Here is a 25,314-nt window from a genome sequence, read left to right on the forward strand (position 1 = left end):
ATTCCAAGATTTACCTTTATTTACCCTTCTGAAGAGTTGAAATTTATATTTATAAGTTAATTACAAAACTGAGGCATGAATACTAGGTCTTGACTTTCCCCCTGTTTCCAGGCAGAAGACAGACAGGGAAAATAAACATAAAGGGAACCAGAGATATTTTCTTTATACTTAGGAATCTATGTTTTGTCCACATTTATTTTATCCATATTTTAAAACTACAATGTTGTTATAGATTGTAAGTTTTTTCAGGGAGGTGACTGTGATAGTTAATTGTCACATATCCATTATTGTTCCAGTTGAAGGTGGGTAATAAATACAAACTTCAGGATGCTGATGGAGACAATACCGACAAGCCACATGTTGGCACGAGACAGGTGCTTTATAATTTGGAATTTTTCAAAAAGTGACCCTTCCAGATGGATAGTTGAATATATGATCATTTAGCTCAATGATTTTTAATAAAACACGACTGCAGGTGATATAATCTGAGATTTAAACTAGGCCCAGAGCCTCAGTATTTAGTATTTCTCTTGAAAAATTTCAATTCTTTAGTTCTAAATGATTTCCTTTGATGAGGGCTCTTGGTTGGGTAGCAGAAAAAGGGAAAGAGAAAAAAAAAGATTCATACTAATAGAAATATTTACCTTATTGGCAATAACCCACTTTACTTTTCTTTAGTTGCTTGCGGCCAGCCTCCTGTTGTAGAAAATGCCAAGACCTTTGGAAAGATGAAACCTCGTTATGAAATCAACTCCCTGATTAGATATCACTGCAAAGATGGTTTCATTCAACGCCACCTTCCAACTATCCGTTGCCTAGGAAATGGAAGATGGGCTATGCCTAAAATTACCTGCATGAACCGTAAGTGGTCCTTTAGAAAGAATGGACAACCGTGCTATAACAACTACTAGACACCCTCATTTTACGGCTATGGTATTGGTAGTTTAGGGTATGGAGCAAGTAATATTGTTGTGTTTTCTTTCTTTCTTTCTTTCCTTCCATGTAGCGTCTGCATACCAAAGGACTTACTCTAAGAAATACTTTAAAAATTCCTCATCAGCAAAGGACACTTCAATAAATACGTCAAAACATGATCACCGTTGGAGCCGGAGGTGGCAGGAGTCCAGGCGCTGATCCCTAAAATGGCGAACATGTGTTTTCATCATTTCAGCCAAAGTCCTAACTTCCTGTGCCTTTCCTATCACCTTGAGAAGTATTATCAGTTGGTTTGGATTTTTGGACCACCGTCCAGTCATTTGGGGTTGCTGTGCTCCCAAAACGTTTTAAATGAAAGTATTGGCATTCAAAAAGAAAGCTAACAAAATGAAAGAAAATGAGGGCAGAAAGTAACCGTTTCCAGCCTATCTAATTTCTTTAGTTTTCTATTTGCCTCCAGTGCAGACCATTTTATAATGTATACCAGCCTACTGTACTATTTAAAAAGCTCCATTTCAGCACCAATGGCAATGTAAATAAGATGATTTAATGTTGATTTTAATCCTGTATATAAAATAAAAAGTCACACAGAGTTTGGGCATATTTAATGATGATTATGGAGCCTCAGAGGTCTTTAATCATTGGTTCGGCTGCTTTTTGTAGTTTGTTTAGGCTGGAAATGGTTTCACTTGCCCTTTGTCAGCAAGACTGAGGACGGCTTTTCCTGGACAACTAACAAACACAAGGTCTTGTAGGTCACGGCGCCATGTCAGCCATAAGTGCCGTTTGCTTCCATGTGACGCTGAGCCTGGCTGACAGGATCCCCACAGAACTAGGGACTGCACCGTGGAACTCTTCTTTGCTGCATTCCTTTTTCTTCACTTACAAGAAAGGCCTGAATGGAGGACTTTTCTAGGACCAGGAGCATTTTTTAGGGGTCAAAGTGCTAATTATTAACTCAACCAGGTCTCCTTTTTAATGGCTTTCATAACACTAACTTGCAAGGTTTCAGATCAACACATTTCAAATGGATATAGACCTAAGGGTTCTGGAGGGTGGGGGATGGTTAAAACAACAACACACATTCAAAGAAAGAAATTTTGTATATATAACCATTTTAATCTTTTATAAAGTTTTGAATGTTCATGTATGAATGCTGCAGTTGTGAAGCATACATAAATAAATGAAGTAAGCCATACTGATTTAATTTATTGGATGTTATTTTCCCCCAAACCTGAAAATTGACCTACTATGCTAGTTATTTTTGAGTGTTAGCCTTTATGCTTCCCCCACACCATTTGGGACCATATAATCTAGGTATTTTGTCCCTGATGAAATAATGTGATGGATAGAACGCATTCGATGTTTATTATGAGAAGAGTGGAAAATGTATAGCTTTCAGCAAGTGGTGTTTGCCCATTCTAAGCAAGGAGCTGCAGACAGAGCGTGGGTATTTCTTCCTGTTAGGTGGTGTGTACATGTTGACGTTTCTCCCTATCTCTTCCTACTGTGGTTTCCCCCTTTATTTGAATAAAGTGACTGCTGAAGATGAATTTGAATCGTTATCCACCTAACATAATGTTTAAGGAAAACCCTGTAATGGAAAGAAGGCATTTAGGAGTCTTTCCCTAATTTCAGTTAGAACAATCTTGAGAAGAGTAGACAACAAGTAAAATGCAAAAGGAGCAGACCCAACACGGATTTGTTTTCATGAAACCTCCTTTGGCTTGGAAGGAACAACAGTAGCTCCCACCATCATCAGCGTCTTCGAGCAAGTTCCCTTGGTTGCTGCGCTAAGTATAGCCCACCTCCGAGTGTTCAGAGCACAGAACAACACTGTGTTGACCTCTTAGGTTTCAATTTTTCTCTTTCATTACAATGCACATAATACATTCCTGTATTTATATTATAACGTGTATAGTGTAAAATGTGAATGACTGTTGGGTTTTTTTTTTTTTTTTGTGAATGAAAATCTAAAACCTTTGTAACTTTTTATACCTGCTTTTTGTTTCACCAAAGAAACCTAAAGTCCTTCTTTTACTATACTGTGACTGGTCTGGTTATTTACAACTCGAAATGCTAATGTGCACCGACATTTTTTACGTTCTAGTTCCATCACAAAGTTCAAGCTGCTGGCTTGGATGAAATGATTTTGTGGCTAGCAGAGAAGTGATTATATATGTACCTGCAAAAATAGAGTAATTCCGATAGTGTTTACATCTACACGATTAGGCATTAATGTCACGTGTGAAAGAAGCATGCAATAGGAAAAGCAATACCTCACATTACAGAATGTTTCCTTTGAACCAGACCAAGGGCTTTATGTGTACATCTCCCGACAGGCCTGTGAGGGAGGTGCCGTCACTGTCTGATTAATGAGAGATCAGCTGTAGAAAACTCAAGTCCTTCGTCCAAAGTCACATAATTAGTTTGTAGTCGATGCAGTTGATCTCCAGAGCCTGCATGATATCCTCAAGAAAAATACAAAATATTATGTTCCAATTGTTATGCATTTAGGAGGTTAATTTACTGACTAGAAGACTCTATCTAAAAAGTGATTAGAAGATGTCAAAAACATCATTTCTATCTACCCAGTTTTCCATCCATTCCTTAATGTTTGATTCAATCCCTATTTATTGAGTACTTACTATGTTATGTGGTCAGGCACTGTCCTAGGCCCTGGAAATTCAGCAGTGAATGAGCTAGACAGGTCTCTGCCCACATAAAGTTTTTATACTGGACGCTTCCCAAGGGGATTCTTTTACAGCCCATTCTATTCAGTATATTTACGGTTCATTTGGAAAAACAAATCCACGATATGTTCTAAGGTTGGAAGATAACAGAAAGGACAAAGGTGAGTTGAAAATTATTTTGCGGTTTCTTTCTTGGAATGTCAAAAACATAGGGGAAGTTGGGTATGAATAGATGCAGAAGAGATTCTTTTCCTTGCTGAGCTTGTCCTTATAACGTGCAATCCAGTCTGCCGTATCTTTTACCCAGAGCTTTAAACAGGGATTACCCAAGGGAGTGGACAAGAATTTTCATTACTTGTGCATATATACTCTTATTAGATGTTTATAAACCCATCAAGCAAATTTTTATTGATCTAGGTGCAAGTAATGGAGTCTGTGGCATGTTCCAATACCCAGAATACTGGATCAGAGTGAGAAGTTTAAGGAGGCTTGCAGCACTCAAAGTCACCCCGAGGGGGTTTTCTGTTTCTAAAGGCTAGGTTGCATATCAGGTGGAAGAATGTACCCCTACCACTGGGGGCTACTGAGAAGAGGTAGTCTTCCAGAGTAGCTAAAATGGAAAAGACGTAAGAGATTGTAGAGGGAGGGATATATCATCTTAGTGTGATAGCAAATAGACCTTTGCTAATCTTAGGTGAATTTTCAATACAGTACAGGAAAGAGGAGCTGGGCTAGCCTTGAGAGCTAATTGTACGGAAGTCATATATCATGGAAAGTGAAGTTAGGGAGTTTGGAAATGGACGGAAAAAAACGTAATAGGTTGCAAAAATTTTCAGAGTAGATTTTGCACATAACCTGAGCATGAATGTCTCCCAAGAAAACAACCTACAAGACAACATATATATTAGAAAAAGGCAAAGATGTTATCATCAAGTAGCAAAAGACTCGATGATGTCAATGTGTTTTAATGTGTTTCTTTTTGTGTTTCCTAATATTACAAATGCAGTGAAATGGTTTTTGAAGAAAAATGCCCACAGCAATGTTTTTGTACTGATATTTGGGCTTTTTTTTTTCTAAGCTGCAATTTCCATTTGCTAAACAAACCAGAATTCAGGAAAATGATTCTTTTCTAAAACAAGTCTAAATAGAAAGTTTATAAAGGTCTTTGAGTGAGTCATTCAAGATTGTATAATCTTTTCCCGTTATTACTCATTTCTGTATGTTTGGGTCCCAGCTGGACAAGAAAGCGAATGCCAAACAAGAACAGAAATGGTTTTTGTTGAGGTGTTTACAGAATAAGCAAAGCTTGGGTTTTAATTAAAATTTAATTCAGAGTTCTGTCTGAGCCTATCAAATGATCCCTGCTGAAGATTAAAAGTTTACTGCCTTAAAGAGGAAGTCTTAAATGATTTTTTGTAGTGTTTATTCTAAAATAAAATTTTCAAACTTATATTACCATCACAAAGTTGTCAACAAAAACATTTTTCATCATAAAGTCAAACAGTTGTAAAGAATGTTATATTTGGCATATTTTAAATATTGCTGTTCTAAAATAAACAAGTAACATTACTCTTTTAAATATATTCAGTGGAATCTAAATACCATAGTGGTTTCATACCTACTATTATCCATTTTAAAAATGCTTGGAGAAAAAGACTTTTTTAACAGTCAGCCATTTTATACTTTTTTTTTTATTTTTAGACTTGTTTTTTTTATTTCCATTTTCCCCATGGAATTTTAGACAAACATTATACATTTATATGCCTGAAAGTCTTCTACTGATTTAGCTATCAAACATATATACATCAAAATTTATATTTAAAAGTTGAAAATTAATTTTTCTTGTGAACATAAAGGTGTAAAAGTTTAAAATCTTTTCCCGTATTGAATTATCATTGTAAATTTATTGATTATACAATTGACCAAAACAATATTACATTATTACAAAACTTGAAAGATAATTATGCAAACTGTAAAATTTTTTTAGAACTTTATCTCAGGAGGTGCTTGGGTGGGTCAGTGGGTTAAGCATCTGCCTTTGGCTCAGGGTGCTGGGATCTAAGGGCTTTTGGCTCCCTGCTCAGCTGGGAAACTGCTTCTCCCTCTCCCTCTACCCCTTTCCGTTGCCCCTCCCCCTGCTCATGTTCTCCCGCTCTCACTCTTGCTCTCTGAAATAAATAAAATCTTAAAAAAAGAGAAACATATCTCAGTGAGATGATTAGAGTTATTTTTCCCAATTCACATTTCTGTGAGTAAATATTACTTAAAAACTGGAAATGTGTCATGGCTTAGCTTCAATTCTGCTCCTATTTTGTTTTTACAGATTTAAACACCGAGAAAACTTGTTCACATACAAGGAAATGATGGAAATCATAGTTTGATACGCAATGCTACTCAGTTTTTTTTTTTACCTCTTTCTGAATTATTTGCCAAAAATCCCATAGCATTCTGTTGAAAGTTATTTTCAACTACCTTTCAGCTGACATCTCAACGAGGTCGAAGTCTTTCTTAATTTTTTTGTAAACACCTGCCTTAAAAATGATTTGATTTGTACACTATCATCAGAATAATTAATTTTTATTTGTCCTGTTTGCTCATAGTTTTTCTCATTCCATGGAAATGCATCCTAAGACTCAGGATGGATGAGAAGTGTGTTTGATATGGTGGTGGTTTTTTATAAAGTGGGAAAAGGCCAATTGTCTGAAGCCTTTGGTTCTCAAAGTTTGTTCCTGAAACAACACCCTTGGCATCACCTAGAAACTTAAAAGAAATGCAAATCCTCAGACCCTACCCTGCCCTACTGAATTAGAAATGTTGGTAATGGGAGAGCAACCTGGTTTCCACAAGCATTCCAGATGATTCAGATCCATTCTGAAGTTCATGAGAACTGATTAAGAAGATGCAAAAGCAGAACAAAGAGCCTCCACCACAGACACCTTCTCAGGCAACTGAGTCTTAGGCAAGAGGTCAGATAAGACTTGAAGTTCTGGAAATTGCTTTCCTTTGTGTGCACATGTACCCCTGGGAGGTCTTGGGGAACTCCCAGGGTAAGCAACCCTGGTTTGGAGACCACTGCTTTAAGATACACAGTTCTTAAAGTACTTGTGATTTGGGGTACATGGTCTATTATATTTATGAGCATGTGTCCTATCAGTCTGGTGATGATTTCTATCCAAACTTTGAATGGACCTCTGATTTTACAAGAAAAAAGTGAGATAAACTTTCTCTACAGGAAAAAAAAAATGAATAAAACAGCGTGATTAAAAATATTTACTTCTTAAAGGATAGACCTGAAACAAATTCTGAAATGCAGGAATTAAAAGCTATGTTACTCAATGAATCATTCTGATGACAAATTTAAAAACAGAAAAATAGAAGCAAAGAAGAATATATCATAACTTCCCAGCATCAGAGTCAGGGAAAGGAGCTTCAGATTCAGTGGGGAGCCCTAAAAAAGGCAGAGGTGGGAGAATCCTTGGGAGTGAATTAATCTCTGAATAAACCCAGTTCCTAGATCAGATCACCCTCTCCTGTGCCCATCAGCCAAACTGAACCCACCATTCAGTAATATGTAGCGAGCACTTAACCACCTTCCAGGCACTGGGCTAGATCTTGGAGAGAAACAAGACAGGCCAAGAATCTGTCCTTGGGGCTTACAGTCATGGGAAAGATTTGCAATGGCACTAAAACAGGGAGAGGTCTGATTTCTCAAAATACTGTTGACAAAGCTCCCATTCTTGGCCACCTCTTTGTGCTGCCCTCCCTCTTTTCCTGATTCTACTCATAACCATGGCCTTAACTACTTCCTACATTATGGTAGCTTACATATCTCTTTCTTTTGTGTGATGGGTGTGTATCCACTTGGTTGGATTTTGTAGGCATATTAAGCCCCATATGTCCCAAACTGAATCAGTATCCACCTCTCCGCTACCATCTACATGTTTAAAAAAAAAAAAACAAAAACAAAAAACTAGGAGTCTAAGAGTCATTCTACACTCATAATTTAATGTTCGTATTCAAGGATGGAATTCTGTTACTCCAAGTTTCTCACATCCATCGCCTCCTCTTTCTCCCAACTGTCCTCAATATCTCAGATAGTATTACTATCTCTAGATGCATCACTTTCGAACTAATCTTTTAAATACTATAGGGTATTCTTTCAAATATGCAAATCAGAGCTTGGCATTCTCCAGCTCAGAATTCTTCAGAATCTATGACCTACAAAATAAAATCTAATTTCACATGCATAGCAAAATGCTTTGGGAAAAACAAAACAAAAAACCCTGTTCTAGGTTATTATGTGCAAAGAAGAAGGAGAAATTGATGAAAATCTGAAGTAAATCAATCATTAAATTTAAGGTGTTTTTTTTTTTCTATTAGATCAGTGTGGCTTCCTGTTCAGTCTCTGATCAAAAGTCAGACTCCCCTTGTACCAGTTGTGTACAAGGCAGAAATGGAAGACCGGAAATGCTATCTGACTTAGTTTGCCCCTCCAGATATGCTCTGTACCCTTCTTCTCTTGCTTTGTGCCCCATGAGACTCTGTGCAGACTGTTCCTATCGTGTTCAGCCATGGGGAGCAAAGGTAGGTGATCACAGGGAAAGAGAAGGCTGACATCAGTGTGGGTTTCCTCTTGGCTTCTTCCCGGTGCTGTGGAATTGCCATAGGCTGCCCTATCCCTACAATAAAGTCATTAGCTTCTACAACAGCCCCATCTCCACATAGCCCTCCCTGCCACCTGGTTCCCAACTGTTCTCTCTTCTTGACCCTTCAGGACTGAAGCAGTAAGACCTCACCACTATTGGCCCAGGAGTACTGCACTACCAATTGTGATTTCCTTAAGCTGCCCACCTTTATAAATAGTTCCTTCATTAAACTGTCTTTAACTTATGCAGTTTGATTGTGCCATCTGTTTCCTAGTTGATTCCTGATTGGCAGAGTGTTTTAGATGCATTTCTTTAGAGAAATTCTGGAAGTAACCCAGTTCATATCAATCATAGGATGGGCATGCTGCATTATAGTCTGGAAGACTATCTGTCGGTTCCTTTGGGTTTCTTCCTATTCTGTGCTTTTATGTGGTTCTATCTTTAGTTCCTTCCTTGCAACCACTGAACACTAACCATGCAATTGTTGCAACTGCCAGTCATTTCTGTGCCTCAGCTGTGCATAAACATAGCCACATGGCAACTGGTTGGTCCTGAGGTTATGTTCTCTGCCTTAAATTTCCGAAATAAAGTATGACACTCCTTAGCTTGGAATCATGAGCAAGTTTGGTTTTCAATGCTTGTCTTACAATTAGGAGTGAAGAAAAGAGTAGGAGTCAAGTTGCACATGTGCATAACAACTTTCTCTGAGGCTAAAACGCCACTATTTTTTAATCAGTATGTCCATATAAGGAGAAAGTGGGAAGAGTAGAGGAGGGAGGTTATTTTCAAGCTGCCAGCCCATTTTGTTTCTCTGGATGGAGGCATGCCTTTATCTTTCAGAGAAGACTTTTTCCCCCTTTGTTTTTGGAGGACCCATTCCAGTAGGTCCTTGAGTTCTACAAGTTTAAGGACAAGCTCCTGGTTTAGAATGAATTGGTAAAATGAAGGAGCTGAGCTGCTCTGCATTAAAAAGTTGATGTTATTTTCTTCTTCTACAAAATGTTGCATTTTTAGAGTAAACTTTAACAAATATTCTGTTTATTTTCTCTGGGGTCTTAATTCCAACGAGTGGAAAATTATTGGTAGAAGGGCTTCCTTCTTCAACAGAGGGAAGCAATCTGGTGGTAGATGTGCTGAAAGTCAGAGAAACCTCTAATGGAAATAAGCGGAGCAGCATATAAACTCTGGAAGTAGTCCAGGAAAGTACACAGTTTTAAGTGTTGTTTGACTATGGTAGAAATCTTGATGTTTCCTCAAGTCCTCAGCATAGTTTTAAGACTTAACTGACCTTTTCATAAGGAAGGGATGGGCTGGCCACTCCCTTGCTGGGGAGGGCTAGGGAGAAATCAACCCCAGTCCTAGTTGGCCACGTGCTCTGCCGTCAGATGCATGATATCAGACTTGCTAGGGTCAGATTGACATGCAAGGTGGATTTATGAAACAGACCAGTGTGCCAGGAACGTTTGGGGAAAGGAGACTGCTAAAATTTTTTTGTTTTTGTCAAGTACCATGTGTTCTTAGGTATATTGCATTTTTTTAAACCTAAATTTAGCAACATCTGTATGACATAGGCTTTCTTTTTTTTTTATTATATTATGTTAATCACCATACAGTACATCCCCAGATTCCGATGTAAAGTTTGATGCTTCATGAGTTGCGTATAACACCCAGTGCACCATGCAATACGTGCCCTCCTTACTACCCATCACCAGTCTATCCCATTCCCCCACCCCCTCCCCTCTGAAGTCTTCAGTTTGTTTCTCATAGTCCATAGTCTCTCATGTTTCATTCCCCCTTCTGATTACCCCCCTTTTCTTTATCCCTTTCTTCCCCTACCGATCATCCTAGTTCTTATGTTCCATAGATGAGAGAAATCATATGATAATTGTCTTTCTCTGCTTGACTTATTTCACTTAGCATTATCTCCTCCAGTGCCGTCCATGTTGCAGCAAATGTTGAGAATTCGTTCTTTCTGATAGCTGAGTAATATTCCATTGTATATATGGACCACAGCTTCTTAATCCAGTCATCTGTTGAAGGGCATCTCGGCTCCTTCCATGATTTGGCTATTGTGGACAATGCAGCTATGAACATTGGGGTGCATATGGCCCTTCTCTTTACTACGTCTGTATCTTTGGGGTAAACACCCAGTAGTGCAATGGCTGGGTCATAGGGTAGTTCAATTTTTAACTTTTTAAGGGACCTCCACACTGTTTTCCAGAGTGGCTGTACCAACTTGCATTCCCACCAACAATGTAGGAGGGATCCCCTTTCTCCACATCCTCTCCAACAATTGTTGTTTCTTGCCTTGTCTATCTTTGCCATTCTAACTGGCGTAAGGTGGTATCTCAGTGTGGTTTTGATTTGAATTTCCCTGATGGCTAATGATTTTGAACATTTTTTCATGTGTCTGTTAGCCATTTGTATGTCTTCATTGGAAAAGTGTCTGTTCATATCTTCTGCCCATTTTATGATTTGTTTATTTGTTTCTCGTGTATTGAGTTTGAGAAGTTCTTTGTAGATCTTGGATACCAGTCCTTTATCTGTGGTGTCCTTTGCAAATATATTCTCCCATTCCGTGGGCTGTCTCTTAGTTTTTTTGACTGTTTCCTTGGCTGTGCAGAAGCTCTTTATCCTGATAAAGTCCCATAAGTTCATTTTATCTTTTATTTCTCTTGCCTTTGGAGATGTGTCGTGAAAAAGGTTGCTCTGGCCGATGTCATAGAAGTTGTTGCCTATGTTCTCCTCTAGAATTTTGATGGATTCCTGTCTCACATTGAGGTCTTTCATCCATTTGGAGTTTATTTTTGTGTATGGTGTGAGAGAGTGGTCAAGTTTCATTCTTTTGCATGTAGCTGTCCAATTTTCCCAGCACCATTTATTGAAGAGACTGTCTTTTTTCCACCGGATGTTTTTTCCTGCTTTATCAAAGATTAGTTGCCCAAAGAGCCGAGGGTCCATTTCTGGGTTCTCTATTCTGTTCCATTGGTCGATGTGTCTGTTTTTGTGCCAGTACCATGCTGTCTTTGTGATCACAGCTTTGTAGTACAGCTCGAAATCCGGCATTGTGATGCCCCCAGCTTTGTTTTTCCTTTTCAACAGTTCCTTGGAGATTCGGGGCCTTTTCTGGTTCCATACAAATTTAAGGACTATTTGTTCCAGTTCTTTGAAAAATGTCCTCGGTATTTTGATCGGGATTGTATGACATAGGCTTTCTTAAAAGTAATATCTTCAGTGCTTACTATGCAGCAATACTTTTGACTTTTAAATTTGTCTTTTCGTCTTAAAATGTGATGGAAATTAACAGATGCTTTTATTTTATATAAGGATATATAGGACAAAAGAGTAATTTGGGAAGTTAAAAATGAACGTCAGAAGCAAGGAAGAAGGTAACCCAGCAAAATAAATAGCCTAGCAATTCCTGCAGAATGAGAGTAACACAACAATATCATGGTTTTGGAAAAGGATTTAGGAAAGGAAGATCATTTGCTGGGATTTTAGACGTTGTACTAATTTAGGTAGAGCCAATACATGTCATTAGAAAGAAGGTGTTGGGATTTGGTGATGCTTTGATGAAGAAAGGTAGAAGGAAAATATTAGTTATAACATTTAGCACCTGCAGTCAGAGAGAACAGAGACGCTGCAAAGTATTTGTGCTAAAGAGAGAAGACAGTTCCTCTGAAGAACCAAGAAATAGTTGAAGGTCACCAGCCATGGAGCAAACAGTTGCTTGGGAAAAAATTTGGAGGGGGCTTTTTGGTTTTTTTGGTTTTGTTTTGTTTTTTTATTAAATTCAGGTTTGAACACACAAAAACAACAGTCCTGTCCATCCACAAAGAGGTTCAGGATAGAGACTAGACCAAAGGATGAGAGAAGCTGAAGTCACAGAATGAATGGGCTGGAAAGTGTGCATCTGGGCTGAAAAGAGCCTGGGCCATGAACGTTCATGGAATCATTACCAGAACCATAACTCTCTCCAGTAGACACCATGAGGTATTCGTTAAATGTTGTTATTGCTCTTTTGTTGTTGTTGTTAATACTACCTATGTAACCAGTGCTCATTGTAAATGTGTTGGAAAATGCAGAAAAGCAGAACTAGGAAAGAAAAGGTTCAAGAGAGTTTTTGCTTGAGATCACTATTTTTAACCCTCAGGGCCCCGAAGAGTGCTCAATAACTAAGAGCAGAAGCTACTATTCATTGAGTGCCAGTCACTCTCCTAAGTGTATTTCCATCTGTTTCTTCTCACAAGAACGCAAGCTTCGTGAGTACAGGGACTTTCTTTTCTGTCTTGATCATCACTGCATAGTGCCTGGCATGCGGTGGGCCCTCGATAAACATTTATTAAGTGGATGACTAAACCACCTTCCTTAATATTCACATTGATGTTATTGTCATTCCTATTTACTGATGGGGAAACAGTTACAGGGAGGTTACAGTGACAGCCCCAGGACACTTAGTGTACCCCCAGAAAGTCGGACTCTGGAGATCATTAATACATTTGGTTTTTACTCCTTACATAGAGCGGGGGAGCCTGCTGAAATAAAGGTCAATGGGATGATGTTAATAAACCACGCTGAAACTAAGACAGGAACTCATTACCTCCTTGTCACAGGTGCCATGAAGAACTTATGTTTTATTCATCGAGCAGTTCTATTAACCAGTAGCTGAGGACAAAAGAAGAAAAGTGTGAAGCTGTTTGTCTCTCTGTCTCTCACCATTCTGCTCCGGGAATATGCCATCCACGGTTGTTGTCCAGCTAAGGTTAGTGGCTGAATGGTTTAGCAGATGAGGATTATGTGGACTATTGGGATTTCTAGAATATCACAGAAATGAATGTTTAGAAAAATATAGGTGCAATTCACGTCTACATAAGCCTATGTTGTCAGAGTGAATATCGGTGCCATTTCTTGCTGGAGGTTAGTACGTTGTGACTTTCAATCTTGCCTATTTAACCTAAGGAAATATTTGTCATTAGAACAGAACCAGAATTTGCTTTCCAGGAAGATGTGGGCAAATCTCCATACAGCCTTTTAACTTGATCCCAGAGACCAAGAAAGTATTGGAGGAAATTTGCAAGTATAGCCCACAGCATGCACAATAGTGAAGTACTGATAACCTTCTACCGTGTGTCCTGAGAATGTTTAGTGAGTATGTGAATATGCGAATTTTTAAAGTGAAAATAGAGATCAAATATCCAACTTTTTACTTTCAAAGAAAATGTAACAAAAATAATTAGGAAAATAATGTGCTCCAAGTTTTCAGAACCCTTAGAAATATCTTTAGGTTTAGGCTGCCAACGTAAAAGCAGAAATTCATTCATTTGTACACCAATTTTTTCGTTTATCCAACAGATATTTTTTGAGCAGGGACTATAACCCAGAAACAATTCTCTTGACTATCTTCGATTCGTTTTAGACTTTATTACATTATTATGACAATAGAACAAATTACTTCTGGTTTTCAGTAGTTGCTCCTGAAAATTCAGTTTGAAAATTTCCAGCTTTCCAGAAATGATTTGAGAACATCCTACATCTATACTGACACACTGAAAATATGTATTATCTCCTTCAGGATTAGACATTTTGGAGCAAAACAAACTTTGCTGGAAACTAGAAATAGCCTGTGAGTTCAGAGTGAACATAAATGTTTGAGTGTAGGATGGAAGATTTGTTTTCAAGCAACACGTGGTTTGTAATAATTCTGTGGTAAATAAGGACCTTGTTGAAAACATTGCCTCAAATATTTCTTTTAAATCCTGTCTGCCGTCTTGTAAGTTGATTTACAATGTACTGACATGGTGCCAAAGAACATTTTGGCCGAACTTTCTGTATTTTCGTCTGCCAGTTCCTTGCTTGGGAGTTGGGAATTGTGTACTTATACTCCAAGTGGATGGGAAAGCCCCCAGCGTATCTGGAACCCCATGGAAAGACCCTAAGCTAACTCCGCAGAGGGTGCGGGGGAGGAGGGATCGTCAGACCACAGGCACATGAGGTGCAGCAGGAAGCAGATCTGCCTGAGATCGGCACGTGTAGAAACTGGGGCTCCAGCCTCTCCGATTCTGTAAGGGGCCTCTTGAGCCCTGATTCCTGTAGCGCGCAGTGTGCTCACAGAATGCAGCTGCTCCGACCACGACCTGATCTGGTGGTGCCTGATACACCCCGAAGAGACAGTTCGCGGACGGAAATCATGTACATGGCTATGGGGGATTGCCATTTCGCTGAAAACGAAGGGAAAGGTTTTTCGTTTCTGCTCCCGGTGAGGAAGTGGGAGGGCAGGGACCTACCCCGTCTATGCCTACCCCTGAAGCTGAGGAACTTTTTTTTTTTTTTAAGAGACTCTGAAACCAAGGCTTATGCAGTGCTACGGCTGTAAGCTAGCAGGGACAACATGTGACCCATAGGGGGAGAAGGGCAGGGCAAGTCGGGTGGCTCTGGCACAGTGTGGGCTTCAGGGAACATACCATGGCATTAATGGGAGTGTCGAGACACCCAGAAACAACCGGAGGCTGCTTTGGGAACTAGGGATGCGGTGAAGCCCTCTGAGCAGAGACAGAAACAAGAGTTGTCTATTTTAGTAATTTCAGCTGTAGTGAGGCTGTTCTAGTGAAAAGGGGGTGGATAAAGCCCAAAGCATTTAGTTGGAGTAGGGCCCTTCTTACAATGGGAGCTTATTCCATAATGATGGAAGTAGGAAACGGGAGAACCAGGAGCTCCCTGCTCAGCTTACCAGCATCTGTAATTTTTACAGCTCCTTCACATGCTTCCAATTTGCAGCCAAGGTTGAGAACCATGTCAGAGTAGCGCTCCTCAAAAGTTAATGTGCCTACCTATCATCTGGGGATTTTGTTCCAATGCAGATTTGGCTTCAGGAGGCCTGGGATCGGTCTGAGATTCTCCATGTCCAACAAGCTCCCGGGCGGTGCTCGTGTTGCCAGAAGGAAGGTAAAACGCACTTGGGATGGCAAGAGCTCGGAGCGCTGGTTCTCACCCTTTAGTGCATATCAAAATCTGTCAGAGTGTTTATTAAAACACAGGTCATTGCGCCCCACTCTCAGCTTCTAATTCAGTTGGTCTAGTGTGGGGTCTGATAACTTGGCATTTCTTCTAAGTTTGCAGGCAATGTGGTTCTGGACACGATCATGTAGGACAGGGGTTCTCAAACCTGCCCACACCTGGCATACTTAAAAATCATACTGAGGCGAGGCCCCTCCAGCCCTCTCCAGCCTTCCCAGCAGCCCATACCCTGTTCTCACAGAATCAGGTCTGACACCTCCCCCACCCCCAACCCACACACCCCCCTCCTCCAGGCTGATCCTACTGTCCAGTCAGGTTTGAGAACCCTTGATAAAAGGCCCCACAAGTCACATGAGGACTTCAGATTTTATTCTGAATATAATACTGTGTACTAGAGCTGATGAAATCCTGACATCGAAACTATATGCCTCTCTCTGGATAGGTGAATAAGTAATCCCTACGAGGCAGATACTATCTTCATTATTATCTCTTTTATTACAAATGAGGGAGACTCAGAAAGGTTAGCCAGACAGCTTTTTAATTCCTGCAGAGAAATACATTAAAAGGTACACAAATTGCTTCATTTTGAAATCTACTCATGCTAAACTGGCTATATAGCTTTGCTCCTACTTTCTATTAACTCTGGTCTGTTCCATTACGGGTTATGTGGCAGAAGCTAATTACTGGGAGGATGTAATTTGAAGTGGCAGGTAATTGAAACTTGGGTTTTCTGTGAATATCCCTGTAATGCATGATACATTATTAAATACTAATTATTTAAAACACAAATGAAGCCAATTGAAGTCAGCCCCAGCAGTTAGTGGTTAAAAATAAAATTGAGACTACAGATAATTAACATGGGTTCAAAAAGCTCATTTCAAGTTAGCCTGCAAAAAGTATTTTTTGTCATTTGGCATTAATTAGGGCATGCTAATATATCTATTTTCATTTATTTTAAATTCATTTTATTTAAAATTATGTTTAATTTTAGTTTATCTGCACTCACCTCATGTACTTGGAATAAAAAGCAGAACAAAGCTCTGAATCCAAGAAGTAAAGAACATGATCTATCACATACTTGTATTAATATTTAATCTTCTTTACTGAATTAATACTTTGATGTTGCCAACGCAAACCTCAGTAGAAATGGTGACTCTTTTAAAAGAATATGAAATTGGATTTTAGTTTCAAATGGGATGTTATTATCTTATAAAATTTGATCGCTTGATTGTTTTCTAAAATTTGAGGGGGGGACAGAAGGAAAGGGAGAATCTTAAGCAGGCTCCATGCCCAATGCAAAGCCCAACACGGGGCTTGATCTCACAGCCCCGAGATCATGACCTGAGCCAAAATCAAGACTCAGATGCTTAACTGACTGAGCCACCCAGGCACCCTACCCTTGATTGTTTTCTAAATGGAAAAATGTCTAATTAGAACAATGGGATGTACACATTGAAGTAAATATAATGAAAATGTAACTATAAATAATATATTTTATGTTATATAATAAATATTTGCATATAATACAAATTATCTATCTATGTCTAGAACTGCATCTATAAATTTTCTTCCTGGATTTTTGTTTCTGGAATTGTCCATCTGAAACCTTGGATCCTGCATGGCATCATTTATAATGATGCAGCTTGTAGAAAAGCAGGAAAAATGTGCAGATTTCTAAAAGTATAGTCCAAGTAATCACTACTGCTAAACATGTGTCTAGGAATTACAGAAAAGATTCCAGAATTCTGTAGTGTGCCCTTCTCCAGGACAAATACGCCATACTTCTGTGAAAGTAACAGCCCTAACTTCCTCTGACATCTATCTGCATTGGGGGATTGGTAGCAAAATCCAAATCTAGACCATTAACATCCTTATGGAGGCTTTAGAACCCTAACTTCTGGTATTTCATTTCCTACAAGAGCAACAATCTATAAGGCTAGTTATAGTTGTAATGAAAACAAAACTTCCAGAGTTGTAAAGATTTGTAGCTATGAATATAGATAGATAAAATATGTCTTTCTGCCCCGGACCTTCTTGTTGGCTATCATAGATAGATAGATAGATAGATAGATAGATAGATAGATAGATAGATGATAGATAGACAGATAGATAAATCTTTCTAGTATTTAAAAACACAAAACAAACAAAAAAATTGATAAAGACAAGGTTTTCCAAAGGAACCGTGGCCAAGGAGGACACAATGGTTGTGTTTTATGCCAGTAACATTTGACCAAGTTGATCATTCATTTAAACTTCCCCTATAGGGGCGCCTGGGTGGCTCAGTCGTTAAACATCTTCCTTCTGCCCAGGGCCTGATCCCAGGATCCTGGGATCGAGCCCTGCATGGAGCCCCACATCGGACTCCCTGCTTTGCTGGGAGCCTACTTCTTCCTCCCCCACTCCCCCTGCCTGTGTTCCCTCTCTCGCTGGCTGTCCCTCTCTCTGTCCCTCTTTCCTGCTTATGTACTTTCTTTTGTTAATCTCCTCCAGCCTCTTGTGACTGTAAATGTCAGGTGTATATTTATGACTCAGCCTGATTGTTTTCCTTGAATTCCAGACCCACATAGACCACTGCCCATCCTACATCCCCACTTGAATGTTAATAGGCATCTCAAACTTAACATGTCCAAATATAAACTCCAGCTCTCCCCTTCTATCTCTTCTCTCTATTGTCTTTCCTATCTTAGCACCTCCATTGCTACCATGCTGGTCCCAGCTGCTGTTATCTCTGGCCTGGATTAAGCAGTAGCCTACTATCTGGACTCACAGGTCCATCCTGGCTCCACTTTGGTCTAATCTTCTCAGAGCACCTGGAGTGACCCTGTTAAGATCTAAATCAGAGTATGTCATTCCCCTATTGAATATCCTCCAGTGGCTCCCCATATCTCTCAGAAAGGAAGCCACAAATGGGCCAAATTTGTGTAGGGTCTTTGTACTATCCTTTTTCTACTGCTCTCCCTCCTGTTCAGTCAGCTCCAGCCATACTGGCCTCCTTGCCCTTCCTTAAAGCATTCTGAGGCCATTCCCACCTGAGCACTTTACACTTGCTTTTTTGTTTGTCCGGACCCCTCTGCCTTCAGATACCTGCTTGGCTTGTTCTCTCCTCTCCTTCAGATCTGTATTAAAATGTCACCTTTTCAGTGAAGACTTCACTGAACATCTATTTGAAATCCCAACTCCTTTGTACCACACTCCTTGCCCCCCTTCTTTGATTTATTTTTCATTTTTAGCCTATTATTTACTTACCGATTTTGTTTATTACCTCCCACTAAATTGTACGGTCCATGAAGGGAGGGTGTTTTTGTCTGGTTTGTTTACTACTACATTCACCGCCAGTGGCCCAAGGACACCTGGCCTTTGTAAAGTAGCCAATAATATTTGTTGAATGAAAGAACGACTATCTCCTTACATGTGATTCTTCTGAACACGTGAGCAATGTGTGACCTGTTTTACAGAACAGTTTCTTAATATGCTCTTTCTCCCTATTCCTCATTACCTGTCTCCTCAAAAGCTAGGTTTCCATTTTCTGTTTTTTTTTCATTCAGTGCTTACTGAGTGACAGCTGTGTTTCTGACAATGTGTTAGGTGCCAAGAAATACTGTAATGAAACACGCATTGTCCCTGGTGTCATGGAGTTTGTCATGCAGTTGTTGGAGAAAAACACTGGATGGATAAGAACACAAATACATGTAAACTATAGATTGTAGTAAAAGATTATGAAGGCAGAAACACAGTAGTAAAATAAAAAGGGAAACCGTGGAGGGAGGGAACTCGAGATAGGATGAAAGTCTACCCTAAGGAGGTGACATTACAGCTGAGGGAAGTGTGAAGGATGAGAAGGAATGAGGGAAGCAGAACATGAAGTCTGGTGGGGGTGCGTTTCAGGGAAAGAAAACAAACCCAGGGAATCAAAATAAAAAAACATCTTTGAGAAACCACAAGAAAGCCAATGTGGCTGAGGTGAGAGTTTGGCAGTTCCTGTACGTTCTACAACATCGTGTAATGGTAAAGAGATTGGAGCTCTAGAGCCAGACCCCTGAGGTCAAATGCAGGCTTACCTCTTAATAAGCCTGTCATATTTGACAAGTTACTTAATTACTCTGTGCCTTAGTTTGCTCATCTGTAAAATGGGGATATTTCTAGTGCCCACATCATGTGGTTGGAGTAGTATCAAATGAGCTATTGCATGGAAGTACTTAGAACAGTATCTGCAGTGTAGGAAATATTTTAATATAAATTTGCTCATGTATTCTGAATTCAATTGCTTCTCCCCACATCTACAGCCGCCACTCTGGTCCACCATCATTTCTTGCCCTGTTCCTCAAACTGCCTTCTATGTTGGCTCTTTGAATTCACTCTTAACCCAGTATATTCCATTCTCCACCCAGAAGTCAGGGTGAACTGTTTTTTGTTGAAATTTAATCACGTCATTCACCTGCTCAAAACATTCTTAGATTTAAAGTAAATCGGCTTAGAATAAGATACCAAGCTTTTTCCATGGGCCTTGAGGCCCTCCATGAGCTGGCTTTTGCCTGACATTCTGGATTCATTTTCTTTTTTTTTTTTTTTTTTTAAAGATTTTTTATTTTTTATCTATTCGACAAAGATAGAGACAGCCAGCGAGAGAGGGAACACAAGCAGGGGAAGTGGGATAGGAAGAAGCAGGCTCACAGCGGAGGAGCCTGATGTGGGGCTCGATCCCATAACGCCGGGATCACGCCCTGAGCCGAAGGCAGACGCTCAACCGCTGTGCCACCCAGGCGCCCCTGGATTCATTTTCTATCAGGTTCCCTTCATTCACTCTGCTCTTCTGTCTCCGTCTCATTCTCATCTCATGGGTTTTCGATGTCATGTTTTCCATATCCAGAATGTTTGTTCTCTAGCTCTCCACTCCTCACTTTTCAGGTCTCTCAGCTCAAATGACCTCTTAAAAATGACTTCTAGGATTATCATGTCTAAACAGGCACATACTTTGTCCTCAGTCCCTATGAATCATTTACTGTTTTCTTGTTTACTTTAGACTCTTTGTCAGCTGAAAGTATGTTACTTATTTCATTGTTTACTTGTTTCTTGCTTGTCTTCCTTACCGGCTCCGAAAGCCTATAACTGTTATATACTAGGGACTCAGTGCCTATTTGTGAAATAAATGGATTCTTTTACATATTCTGAAAAACGAAGAATGGTTGAAAATATTTTCCTGGAGGTGGTGAATTATTTCCACTTTTCAGCCACACAGGTGGAAAGGCATCTTTTTAGTTGTCTCATTGGTTTCTCTTCTCTCGGGGGCTGTTGTCTGTGCTGCCCGTCATTCAGCATCTGACAACCATTGTCTTATAGATTCTATCTGTCTTCTTGTCATTTTGTGGTGGTTTAAAACCAAAGAGTAAATCTGGTGCTTGTTTCTCTGTCTTGGTGGAAACTAAATAATTACACATTTGTGATTTTTATGGCTCCAAATGATTGTACTTTGTATGGACTTTAACAAATGGAGCGCGTCTCAATAAAGACAATTCATGCAGGTTATTGTGTTTCCTCTGCATTTGTGCCCCAGATCCTTGAAACCTAGGTCGTATGCTCTCATCTTGGGATACCATGCATGATATTGGGAGTTGTAAGGATGCAAACTTAGAAGGGTCTCTTTAGCATCTCCCTGCTCTTTTTCAAGCACTCATCTTTGTTATTTCAGATCTGGTTGGTTGGAGAACCAGGGAAGATCCCAGAGTAGGTACTTCTGGGAGACCCCAAATCCAATACGTGATTGGACCCTACATGGTGCTTCGAAAAATTCTTACTAATCTTTCCCTAAACCAGACAGACTGTTTCTAATTTTAGTGCTAGAAATGAAACACACTAAGTTAATCTCTGCAAGAATTTAATTGTTCTGAGAGTCAACACAAAAAGTTTTTGTTGTGAGAAGAGTGCGCCTACCTCCCACCGTGGAAATATATTTAAATGCTAAAATCGAATAGGTGTGGACATGTATCTGATAGATCTATACTTGGAATGTGGAATATGGCTCAAAACAAAAAAGTACTTTCAATAGAAAAATCAGGTTTCTAATACATTGATTTCTAGGCAAAATATTTCGACTTAAATGTCCTGGAATTGCCTTTCTACAGACTAAGATGTGGATAATTAGATATGAAGTTACCCACTAGCACTTATACTTTCTATTCTCATTTAGAACAAAACAAATTTTCTCTGTCAGTTAAAAGGCTGAGAACGGATAATTTTATTATAGCATAGAAAATTATTTGTTACTTAATCCTTTGTGTCATCAAAATAAAGAACAAAAAGACCTTGCTGTTGGTAATTGTTCTGATATGTGATGCCAGTTTCTGCATTCAGACCTAATCTGGTTCCAAGAAGTTGTGTATGGATACTTTTAACGTATTTTTTTATTATATTTATAATATTATATTTATAAGGCATAAAGAACATAATGATACCCTGGAAGGATGGAAAAAATCTAATTTAGACTGAACAACTAGTTCTAATACAAGTGGATGCTATCAACTAGTGAGTTTTTTTTATAACATAATTTGAATTTTAGATATAAACAGAATATCAGGGGTGCTTCTGTGATGCTGTTGGTTAAGCATCTGCCTTCGGCTCAGGTCATGATCCCAGGGTCCTGGGATGGAGCCCCACGTCGGGCTCCCTGCTTGGCAGGGTGCCTGCTTCTTCCTCTCTTCCCCACCTGTGCTCTCTCTGGCTATCTCCGTCTCTCTCTCTCAAATAATTAAAAATTAAAATCTTTATTTAAAAAAAAAGTATAATAAAAATTTTTTTTTAAAAAGATGTAAACAGAATATCAAAAGTTACTAGGTTAACCACAGTGGCCTGACATCAGCATCTAGCGTTTAGGTGCTAACTTGGATTAAAAGTTTCATTAAAGTATTTTTGTTAATAAGTTGCTTGGAAGGCTTGACTTGTGAAAATCTCATTCATCGAGATCTCTGGGAAGTACCTGATATTATTGGGCTGGAAACAAAGGGAGAATTATGACAAGACAGGAAAGGAAGAATTATGTTCTCCGTCAAGCTTACATAGGCCAATCCTAAATTCATTGTTCTAAATTGACCTAGGGGCACCTGGAGGGCTCAGGTGGTTAAGTATCTGACTCTTGATTTCGGCTCAGGTCATGAACTCTGGGTCCTGAGATCAAGCCCCACGTCAGGCTCTGTGCTGGGGATGGAGCCTGCTTAAGATTCTCTCTCTCTTTCTTTCCCTCCTCTCTCTCTCTTTCATTCTCCCTCCTCTCTAAAAATAAATAAATAAATAAACCAATTTTTAAAAACTGACCTAAAAGTATTTCTGGGTTCCTGGAACAAAATGTGAGTGTACGTTCATTCATTCAAGATATATATGAATATACGATAGGCAGGAACAATGTTTCAGTCACTGTTCTAGGTGATTTTGGAAGCATCAGTAGACAGAAACAAAAATGCCCATAATTCCTGCCCTGATAGAGCTTAGGGCCTATAAGGGGATAGACACACAATAAAAATAAACATAATAACTGAGTATATGACAAAGTAGAGAAAGTGATAGTAACTTTGGGGAAAATAATAGGGAGTGCAGTGGGGGCAGACAAGCCGGCTGCGGCGTCAATGATGCCTGGGTAGATCACATGGAACAAGTATGGTTTGATCGAAAGCTTGAAGGAGATGAGGCTACAATGATATTAGAGGAAACAGTGTTCCCTGCTGAGGGAGCGGTCTGCTCAAAGGCTCTAAGATGGGAGATTCCTTGAGGACAGCGGGCAACAGCAAGGCCAGCGTGCACAGACTAGAATGAGCAAGCAGGCAGGGAGAGGAGGAAAGTAGGAAAAAGATCAGAGATAATACAGAGCTAGACCTTTAGGTTTTACTCCGAGAGAGATAGTGGATCCACAATGTGGAGACACGGTGATGTCTCTCAAATCACCTCCCCTTTCTTAAAGGATTCTATCCGTGGAGACCTTTCTGCCCTATCGGTGGAAAATTAATGATGTACATGGGTCATTATGGCTGACATTGTCCTACTTCTGATCCCGGGCACCGACCACTGTCTTCTCACCCAGAGCATCAGCACTGACACTCACTTTATATTAAGGAGTGATAAGTTTATGGTACTTAGGCAGTTAATGAAGAAATTAATAGCAGTAATAGTTTCATAAATTGCCGTAGTCAAATTCCTTTTTACAGTGAGCTACGGCATGAATCAGCAAGCATTTCTTCCGCGAAGGAGGGGAGTAAATACCGTTAGCCTCTCTGGCCGTATGCGGTCTGTTGCAAACACTCAACACTGCCGTGGCGGTGTGACAGCCGCAACCGACACAGCGGAAACACATACGCACGGCCGGGCTCCAGCAAAATGTATTTACAAACCCAAATGGCAGGCTAGATTTGGGCCATGGGCTGTCATTTGCTTGCCTTTATGGCAGCATGTAGAGGCTATATTAGCTTCGGAGTGGGGACCCGTGGGTGAGGACGGGCACAGCACGGTCCTGGCAAAGAGCAGTCATTATACTCTGGCGTCAGATAGACCTGTCCTTCAGTCTCAGTTCTTCTCTTCACACACCGCACACAGCAGGTGTTACGGGCAGAATGTGTGTGCCCTCCCCCCTCCCCTGCCTCAAATTCATATGTGGAAGCCCTAACTCTCAATGCAATCGTATACGAAGGTGTGGCCTTTGGGAGGTAATTAGGTTTAGAGGAGGTCATGAGGGTGGGGTGCCAGGGTGGGGTTAGTGTCCTTACAAGAGAAAGAGAGACCAGAGCGTTCTCTTTTTCTCCCCACCATATGAGCACACAGCCAGAAGGCAGCCATTTACAAGCCAGGGACAGGATCATTAGTAGGAACTGAATCTGCAGGCACCTTGATGTTGGACTTTCCAGCCTCCAGAACTGTGAGAAATAAATGTGTGTTGTTTAAGCCACTCAATCATGACATTTTTTTAGAGCAGCCCAAGCTGACTAAGACAGCAGCATTCAAAACTACAAGAGAATATTTACCAGATATCAGGCTTTGAGCAACAATTGTCACTTCAGGATACAATGATGACTTCAGAAAGAAGGAAGCAAAGGTGATAGGATAGACTGTTCGTTCTGAATATTGCCTCTGTCCCCTTCCCTCACTTCTGTCTTTCCGGTAATCCAGTTACACAGATTTATCCCTTTTGCCTATGCCTTACATGTCTCTTACGTTCTGTCTTGTTTCTCCTTTTTTCTTTTTATGCCTCTGTTTTGCATATTCTTATCTACCTATCTTCCAGTTCTCCAACCCTGGCTTATCTTGTGTTCAGTCTGCTGTAAAACTTACCCAATGATTTCCTAATTTCAAAGAGTGTATTTTTCCATTCTAAAAGGTCCATTTGATTTTTTTTGTATTCCTATTTTTTGCTTAATTCTCAGTCTTTTCTACTCTTTGACCAACTTTTCCCTCTAGTGTGTGAATTACCTTTGGATCTTCTTTGCCCTCCTTGGTGTTTAGCAAACCTAGCGTGTCCTGTGTATTAGCATGCCTCGTAAGTTCGGATATTGTGGATTAAAAAAAGAACTGTAGAGTCTGTGTGATTTCGTTCAAAATGAGCTGGTTTTTTGTTTGTTTTTTATTTGTTTTTGGCAGGCAGACAGATCCTGCTGAGGTGTAATTTTAGGCTTTCTTAGGGCTAGACTGTTAAATTTTTTTACCTTATTTGACCTTATTTCTTGCGCGTTCTCCTTGCTACTAAGGCATGCCCCTTCTGAAGTCTTGACTAAAATTGTATAATGTTTAGTGATGCATCTCCTCTTCTGCAAGGCTTAAATTCTAACCTCTGTTTTCTCAGTATGGCATGCTGCTGAAATCTGTGATCAGGTTTTTAACTTTCCAGCTGCTGTTTTCATCTGATTTGGCAGAATCTCACTCGACTCACGCACAGCTTAGACACCGCCCAGCAGCTTGTGGGAAATATGTACATCGGTTTCTGGGCCCCTTTTCTGAATTTCTCTCACTGTCCGGAAATTGCTTCTGGCGTGCCTCATCCCCACAAGACAGCC

The 25,314-nt window shown here is 39.9% G+C and overlaps 1 protein-coding gene across 3 annotated transcripts in view; it reads left to right on the forward strand.

Annotated features, from left to right (window-relative positions):
• Positions 1–2,138, forward strand: part of VCAN (versican) — a 107,796-nt gene extending 105,658 nt beyond the window's left edge. For all 3 annotated transcript variants that reach the window (XM_034656465.1, XM_019808441.2, XM_034656466.1), the window contains 2 exons: positions 679–861; positions 1,007–2,138. In XM_034656465.1, the coding sequence (XP_034512356.1) occupies positions 679–861; positions 1,007–1,134 (311 nt within the window). In that variant the 3' untranslated portion in view covers positions 1,135–2,138. The remainder of the gene's footprint in view (positions 1–678; positions 862–1,006) is intronic.
• The last annotated feature ends 23,176 nt before the right edge of the window (positions 2,139–25,314 follow it).

The sequence above is a fragment of the Ailuropoda melanoleuca genome, chromosome 3 (genome assembly GCF_002007445.2).
Source record: "Ailuropoda melanoleuca isolate Jingjing chromosome 3, ASM200744v2, whole genome shotgun sequence".
NCBI lineage: Eukaryota > Metazoa > Chordata > Mammalia > Carnivora > Ursidae > Ailuropoda > Ailuropoda melanoleuca.